At 36.2% G+C, this 8969-nt stretch overlaps 1 protein-coding gene and 1 non-coding gene across 7 annotated transcripts in view; both read left to right on the top strand.

Annotated features, from left to right (window-relative positions):
* Positions 1-8969, top strand: part of HYCC2 (hyccin PI4KA lipid kinase complex subunit 2) — a 74096-nt gene that overhangs the window by 55420 nt on the left and 9707 nt on the right. For 5 of the 6 annotated variants that reach the window (XM_007108145.4, XM_007108147.4, XM_007108146.4 and 2 more), the window contains 3 exons: positions 3371-3458; positions 5953-6112; positions 6845-7012. In XM_007108145.4, the coding sequence (XP_007108207.1) occupies positions 3371-3458; positions 5953-6112; positions 6845-7012 (416 nt within the window). The remainder of the gene's footprint in view (positions 1-3370; positions 3459-5952; positions 6113-6844; positions 7013-8969) is intronic. The other variant, XM_007108148.4, reaches the window with a different exon arrangement.
* Positions 4833-4905, top strand: TRNAD-GUC (transfer RNA aspartic acid (anticodon GUC)). Its single transcript has one exon. It is a non-coding gene; the product is annotated as a tRNA-Asp (tRNA).

Here is an 8969-nt window from a genome sequence, read left to right as displayed (position 1 = left end):
GATTTCAATTTTCTTAAATTTACCAAGGCTTGATTTGTGACCCAAGATATGATCTATCCTGGAGAATGTCCCATGAGCACTTGAGAAGAAAGTGTATTCTGTTGTTTTTGGATGGAATGTCCTATAAATATCAATTAAGTCCATCTTGTTTAATATATCATTTAAAGCTTGTGTTTCCTTATTTAGTTTCATTTTGGATGATCGGTCCATTGGTGAAAGTGGGGTGTTAAAGTCCCCTGCTATGATTGTGTTACTGTCGATTTCCCCTTTTACGTCTGTTAGCATTTGCCTTATGTATTGAGGTGCTCCTATGTTGGGTGCATAAATATTTACAATTGTTATATCTTCTTCTTGGTTTGATCTCTTAATCGTATGTAGTGTCCTTCTTTGTCTCTTGTAACAGTCTTTATTTTAAAGTCTATTTTGTCTGATATGAGAATTGCTACTCCACCTTTCTTTTGATTTCCATTTGCATGGAATATCTTTTTCCATCCCCTCACTTTCAGTCTGTATGTGTCCCTAGGTCTGAAGTGTGTCTCTTGTAGACAGCATATATATGGGTCTTGTTTTTGTGTCCATTCAGCCAGTCTATGACTTTTGGTTGGAGCATTTAATCCATTTACATTTAAGGTAATTATCATTATGTATGTTCCTATTACCATTTTCTTAATTGTTCTGGGTTTGTTTTTGTACGTCTTTTCCTTCTCTTGTGTTTCCTGCCTAGAGAAGGTCCTTTAGCATTTGTTGTAAAGCTGGTTTGGTGGCCCAGCGCCATTTAGTAAAGACACTATCCATTCCCTATTTTATATTCTCATATTTGTTTAAATTAATTGACTATATATGCATATGTTTATTTCTCAGCTCTCCATTCTGTTCCATTGATCTCTGTGTGTTTTTAGGCCTAAAGCTTTGTGATACAGTTTGAAATTAGTAAGTATCATGCCTCCAGGTTTGTTGTTATTTCTCAAGATTGCTTTGGCTATTCAGGGTCCTTTGTGGTTCTGTATAAATTCTAGGGTTGTTTGCTCTATTTCTATGAAAAATGTCACTAGAATTTTGATAGGCATTGCACTGAATTTGTAGATTGCTTTGGGTAGTATGGACATTTTAACAATATTAGTTCTTTCAGTCCTTGAGCGTGGAATATCCTTCTATTTATTTGTGTGTTCTTCAGTTTCTTTCATTGAGGTATTATATGAAAATCGTAAGTGTACAATGCTCAGGTCTTTCACCTCCTTAGTTAAATTTATTACTAGGTATTTTTAAATGAAATTGTTAATGGGATTGTTTTCTTAATTTCCCTTTCTGATAGTTTGTTATTAGTGTATAGAAAGCAGATTTTTTTTTTTTTTTGGCCACACCACGTGGCTTGTGGGATCTTAGTTCCCCGACCAGGGATTGAACCTGCACCCTCAGTAATGAAAGCGTAGAGTCTTAACCAATGGACCACCAGGGAATTCTTTTTTTTTTTTTTTTAAAGAAATGCAGTAGATTTTTGTATATTGCTTTTATACCTACAAGTTTACCAAATTTGTTTATTCTAACAGTGTTTTGGTGTAGTTTTAAGAGTTTTCTACAGTTGACTCTTGAACAGCAAAGGGGTTAGGGGTGCCAGTTGCACAGTTGAAAATCTGAGTATAACTTTAAAGTCAGCCTTCCATATCTACGCTTCAACCAACCACAGATTATGTATTACTGTAGTTGGTATTTATTGAAAAGAATCCACGTATAAGTGGTCTTGTGCATTTCAAGCCCGTGCTGTTCAAGGGTCACCTGTATTATATATCATGTCATCTGCAAATAGAGACAGTTTCACTTCTTTTTTTCTGATTTGCTAGAACTTCCAGTACTGTGTTGGATAAAAGTTGCGAGAGTGGGCATCCTTGTCTTGTTCTTGATCTTAGAGAAAAATCTTTCCATTTTTCACTGTCGAGTTTGTTGTTGACTGTGGGCTTATCATGTATGGCCTTCATTATGTTGAGCTACATCCCCTCTGTACCCACTTTTTTGAGAGTTTTTTAATCATGAATGGATTTCGAATTTTGTCAGATGCTTTTTCTACATCTATTGATATGATTGTGTGATTTTTATCCTTCATTTTGTTAATATGGTGTATCATGATTGATTAAATTGTAGACATTGAACCATCCTTGCATCCCAGGAATAAATCCCACTTGACCATGGTGTATGATCCTTTTAGTGAATTGTTGAATTTGTTTGCTAATATTTTGTTGAGGATTTTTGCATTTGTGCTATGTTCATCAGGCATATTGGGTTGTAATTTTCTTATAGTGTCCTTGTCTGATTTTTGTGTAAGTGGGATGCTGGCCTCTTGATATGAATATGGAATTGCTCACTCTTGGACGAATTTGAAGATTGGTATTATTTCTTTAAATGTTTGGTAGAATTCACCCATGAAGCCATCTGGTCCCAGACTTTTGCTTATTGGGAGGTTTTTGATTACCGATTCACTCTCCTGTGGGTACAGTGATGGGTCTGTTCAGATTTTTATTTCTTCATGATTCAGTCGTGGTAGGTTGTATATTTCTAGGAATTTATCCATTTCCTAGGTTGTCCAATTTGTTGATGTATAATTGTTTAGTCCTTTCAGTACTTTTAAAATAGCCAAAATATAAGTAATCATTAAATTGAAGACTAGAAACTGTCAGGTTTTCTGTATGGAACTCTATGTCTTTCTACGTAGTTCATAACCCAGGTTTTCATGAATGCATTAAATAGATTATCCTAAATATCAACACATGATAAGAACCAATTAATATGTAGAGACATCTGTAAAATATTTTATTTTTAGAAAGTTTCATGACTTTCTTTCTTTCTTTCTTTCTTTCTTTATTTATTTATGGCTGTGTTGAGTCTTCATTGCTGTGCACGGACTTTTCTCTAGTTGTGGCGAGCGGGGGCTACTCTTCGTTGCAGCGGGCTTCTCATCATGGTGGCTCCTCTTGTTGCAGAGCATGAGCTCTAGGCGCACAGGCTTCAGTAGTTGTGGCATGCGGCTTCAGTGGTTGTGGCTTGCGGGCTCTAGAGTGCAGGCTCAGTGGTTGTGGCACACGGGCTTAGTTGCTCTGCGGCATGTGGGATCTTCCCGGACCAGGGCTGAAACCCATGTCCCCTGCATTGGCAGGTGGATTCTTAACCACTGTGCCTCCAGGGGAGTCCTGTAAAATATTTTAAATGTTAGTATTGAAATCTTCATTTTGTTCTTGTAACCAAGAAATGAAATGATGCAAAAATTAACGTGAAAATCTTGTTACAGAACCAAAATAATAGGACTTGGAAGAATAGAAAAGATGGTTGTTGAAAATTAGAGATATTTGCTAAAGATAGTAAATAATCTGCTTCTCCATAGGTATAATGGACAGTGGGACCTTGGCCAGGAAGTCCTTGATGACATCATTTATAGAGCTCAGCTAGAACTCTTTTCTCAACCACTATTGGTAAGTTGTTATATTTAGTTTTTATTAAACATTCCTGTGCCTGAAAAGGGCACTAGTAGGTTCAAAATTCAATATGTAATATATGAGGCATTTTAAATCATTGAGGGAAAAAGATTTATTCCATAGTAATAATTGGAGAGAAGACAAAATTGGTTTAGATCCTGTCCTCTTACAACATATCAAAATAAAGTTCAGATAAATTAAAGAATTAAATGTGTTAAAATCCTTTAAGAAAAGAAAGAAGAAAAGTTATAAATATTTACTCAAATTTCTAGAGAAGGAAGGACTTTCTAAGCTTTAGTGATGGTGACACATCACCAAAAAAGGTTGATTTTTTTTTTCCTACATAAACATCTAAATTCTAAACCATCAGTTTTTGTTTGTTTGTTTGTTTTGTTTTGTTTTGTTGGCTGCACTGTGCAGCATCTGGGATTTTAGTTCCCTGACCAGAGATAGAACCCATGCCCCCTGCAATGGAAGTGCGGAGTCTTAACCACTAGACCACCAGATAGTCCCTAAACCATCAATTTTTTAAAACCAAAATTAATATGTGGTACACAAATTGAGAAAAATATTATCAACAGGCATGGCAAAAAAGCCAATTAATATTTTGTTCTATATAAAAATTTCATACTCTTCCACAAAATAAATATGTCTCCAAAGGGTAAATGATCAATCAAAAAATAAATGTGAACATCCAGTAGCAGAGTAAGGAAGGCATTCTCTATGTTACCAGTAACAGTATGACACAACTCTGATCATCCCTTTGCAGAAGCAGTTTGGTAATGTGTGTGTATTTTCTTTGACCGACTATCCCATGTCTAGCAACATTTCCCAAGAAACTACTTAAAATTTTTTTTAAAGTATTGTGAACACTAGGTCAATGTTAGTTTAATTGCAAAGGAGTCAGAACTCTAAACATTTTACAGCAGAGAATGATTAAGTTATGTTATTTACTTGATGAAATTATATGTTTGAAAATTCATATTAAAGGAACATGCTAGCTGTGTTAAGTGATAAAGCAGTATACAACTATTTTTTAAATCTAGACAGGACAAAGGAAACAAAACAAATGCTAATAGTTGTCTAGGTGATTCAACTGTGGATAGTTTTTATTTCTTTGCAATTTTCTGTGTTTTCTAAGCTTTTGTAGTATTTTATAATGGTATTTTAAAAATATTTATGTATTTTTACTTGAAGCAATTTAAGAGTACAATTTTTAAAGCCATTTTCTTCATATCATTTTTCTATCTTAAGCTAAATATAAATTTATTGAAGTAACATGTACATTATTTCATATTTGAATTTTTTTTCCTTATGTCAACATCCCTAATTTTACCCTAAAGGTTACTGTAAAACAAATGGACAGGGAATTCCCTGGTGGTCCAGTGGTTAGGGTTTCGCACTGTCACTGCCGAGGGCCCAGGTTCGACCCCTGGTTGGGGAACTAAGATCCCACAAGCTGCACGGTGCAACCAAAAAGAAAACCAAAAAACAAATGGACAACAAGATAAAAAATTATATCATGATGATAAGACCTTGCATGTGAGACTCTTTAAATTCATACTTTTATCCTTGTAAGACTTATAAATTAACTAGAGGTGGCATTTCCAAGGCAATATAGGTAGAGAGATTAGTAATCTGTAGTTCTAGAATAATCCTTTATTGTTAGGGGTCTCCAGGGGACCCAGTGAATAACACTCCTTTTCTCTAAAATAGAGCCTGGTGATAAATAGATAAAATAGTTGGTAGATAGAAAAGCAAGCATCGTCTTTATTGCTGATAAAGGCTAGCTTGAAAGACTTGACTCCCTACACTTTCGTCTGGACGTTGGAACAGCACAATGGAGAGAAGGTTTGAGTTGGCAGAGCAGGCACAGGTATCCAGGTTGTTGCATTTCACTTGTCCTGTCCAAGTGGAGAGGGAGGGAGAAAATGGTCCTCTAGCTTAAGGTCTTTGCTAGATTAGGACTACCCAATCAGGAAACGTGGAGCAGCCAATGGTGATTACTCTCCAGGCACATATCTCACTCTCCTCCATGGAGGGCAGAAAGTGGTGGAACAAAATGCCAGACGTGTTTAGGGAACATTTCTCCTCATGGAAACAAAGCTAATTTTTTTATTATAGATTAAATTTTGCATGTTATTTATCATCTGAATAATCAGAAACTTATTTTAAATTTTCTTATATCAGGGCTCAAATGTTAAAAACACTTTTTCTTTCTTTGGAATGTTTTTTCTCTTTGAAAGTCAACAACTTCAAGGAATCAATGGGGGTGTGTGACTCACATTATTTTAAATGAATTCTCATTTTAAAGCCTGCCTAAAAAAATATAGACCAGTGGAGATACAAACATTTCTGACACATTATACTTGTATATTTTATAATAGACGTTTTAAGTACATATTTTAAAAAGTAGGGAAACATGAAGTGTAAAATAAGCATAAATTGTATATTGGGTGTAAATATATATAGACTTATGTTATCATTTTAGGTTGCCAATGCCATGAAAAACTCATTACCATTTGATGCTCCTGATTCTTCACAAGAAGGCCAGAAAGTACTTAAAGTCGAAGTCACTCCAACAGTGCCGAGGATTTCTCGGACTGCGATTACAACAGCTTCAATCCGTCGCCATAGATGGAGGAGAGAAGGTGAGTACAAAATCCCTACGGCCCACTCATGGATTAAAGTAAGTTTTTACAGACTATATTAGCACATGCTATTATAGTACTTTAGGTAATTACAGTAAAATTGTTTAGTTGTTAAAAATAGTACTAGAAATATGGTTTAAATACCGGAATTCATTTTAATATAAATATGTATATATATTTATAAAGCAGAAAGATGTTATTTAGTCTGCTCTATGAATGTTAAAACAGAAAATAAGATCAAGTTAATTTTTGTCTTTTTTTGAACTAGTAATAACAATAGGAAAGAAATTTCTGTAAACCTGTTACCATACTGGGAGAAAAGGTGCCTGTATGAGAATTGTGGGAGAAAACTATGTAACTGGCCAAACTAATGGTATAATACAGCTATCCATAAAAGAATTGATTTTTATCTTTCTTTTTCTTTTCATATAAGTGCTGAATCCGGCAGTATTTCATAGGCGTATGGTACTTGAATAGTCAAGCTGTCTTGCCTAAGAGATATTAATTGCCATTTTAATGGTCTCTGTTTTTCTCTCCTATTCATTTGCAAACCTCACATTATTCATCTGCTGCCTTATGTGTGTGCATGCTGTGCACACACATGTAACTATATAAATAATGTTTGCATTTATATCATATCCATATATACATTCTCTTATCTGCCTGGGTCAAAATGCTCAGAAAAGAATAGAGCAGCACAAAAGCACTAAAATTTTATATGTTGAATCCCAGATGGCTTTGACTTCTCAAACGAGGCTGACTCGAGTATTCCTGGCTCCCCGATCCAACACGGCTCCACTGACCTAGGGATCAAACGTGTGCAAGAGGGGGAGGTGCTGGTGCGCAGGACTCCTGAGCATGGCTCACCGGAGCCCAACTCAGCAGCAGCCACAACAGAGGGTAGGACAGAGATGAGGAGGCAGAAGTCAGTGAGGCAGTTGCTGGAGAAGGATCCTGGCTCTCTGTCCCCAAGCAGAACATCTTTCCATTCTAGTGTGTGTTTCCACTACCCCAGGGCATATTAGCTCCTCCTTGCAAAGTGCACCCCCCCATATGGCTAGCACCAGGTCAGGTACAATCTTTAGTTACCATTTGTGCTGGCCTGGAGTCTGCATCCTTGTGTAATTAAAGAACAGCTTGGCATGGCTACTAACAAGGGAGAGGCCTGTCTCCAAAAGGTCTGCAAATGCTTGGGATTTTTTCATTACTGAGCATGTTTATTCTAACATCAGGAAAGGAAAAATGCACCCAATGGACATGAGCCTTATTAGTCAGTATGCATCCATTTCATTTATATAGTAATGTATTCTTTTGAAAATATGTGAGGAGAGTTGTAAAGCATTAACACATTATCTTTGAGAAACTGGACTAAAGTGGAGCCGGCTGATGTGTCTCTAGTCCCAGGGTGGTCAATTAACAAGAATTTCTTATCTCTTTGACAGAATAAACAAGTATTGATTGGCTTTTTATAATCGTCGAGTCAGGTTGCCTGGGTCTAACTAGTGAACTACTGACATCTTTCTTCTATAAATGTGCTGTCCTGGTGCACACTACATTTTATCATTTATTGTAAATAATGATTGCCTTATAAAGCTCCCAAACAGAATTGAAATGTATTATTTAGAGGTTATAAATCCTAGCAGATCCTTGTTTCTACAGTGTGGGTATCTCAAATGAGAATTTTTTTTACCTCTCCCCTGCCACCACACCCACGACCACTATCTGGAAAAGAATACTTCTCTCTGATAGGAAAGTATTTATTTGCAGTTTTACATGTGATGCCATAGAAGCTGGTTTTGTGAAAGAGGGAACTGTGGCCTAATAGTTTTTCATTATTTAATATATTGCTGCTGTGGAAGCTATACACTAATTTATGAAATATAGCAAGAAGTTTTAAAATAGGTTACATAGTTTTACTTATTTTAAAGACCAAACGGGAAGCAGTTACCTTCTACCTTAGGGAAATCTCTCGCTTTTTGGTGCATTAGAAATTTGAGCATGCTCAGTAAGAATCTAAATCTACCCTCTGTTCCCTTGCCCATTTGCCCAGATTGACCTTACTTCATTTAACAGTGTTGCATGTGCATGATCTAGGGACACAAAGAAGTTGGTGCTATGAAGAGAATCGTGTGAAAGACGTAGCCTTCCCTTTTCGTTCTTCTGTATCTCTTTATGTTATCCCTGGGAGTCAGTTTTATCTTGTATAATGCATAAAAATAAGTATATGAATAGATGTCAAATTCAAAGTTGGCCTAAATTGAACAACAGTCTATTTCTCCACATTCTTGATGCCTAAATGAGACACTTGAAGTGTGTCTACTATCATTGTTAGAATATTGGAGTATTTGTGCTAAACGGAAGTACATTAACCCTTGATGAAATTCTAAAAAGTATGGGATTAGGTAGAAACATTTCTTCCTGTTAGTCATAAGTCATACACTTTGAAAAAGAAATCAAAATAGAACTCCTTTAAAATATCCTATTAAATGTTAAAACATCCTATTTTAATATTTCCTATTACTGGTAAAATTTCACTATGTGAGGGTGGGGTGTAGCCACAAAGAAAGAGGAATGAGTCCCTTCGGTGTGTTTGAAATTTCTCAAATTATTTTCCTTTTTAATCTAGCTTAATTGTAGCTTTAAATCAATATTAGTAAAAGCTAATTTATAAGGAAAGGCAGACATAAATAGAAAAGTTCATTAAAAATCCTTTTTGGGGGGCTTCCCTGGTGGCGCAGTGGTTGAGAGTCCACCTGCCGATGCAGGGGACACTGGTTCGTGCCCCGGTCCGGGAAGATCCCACATGCCGCGGAGCGGCTGGGACCGTGAGCCATGGCTGCTGAGCCTGCGCGTCCGG

Source organism: Physeter macrocephalus, chromosome 2 (genome assembly GCF_002837175.3).
Source record: "Physeter macrocephalus isolate SW-GA chromosome 2, ASM283717v5, whole genome shotgun sequence".
NCBI lineage: Eukaryota > Metazoa > Chordata > Mammalia > Artiodactyla > Physeteridae > Physeter > Physeter macrocephalus.
This window is presented reverse-complemented; position numbering and strand designations above follow the sequence as displayed.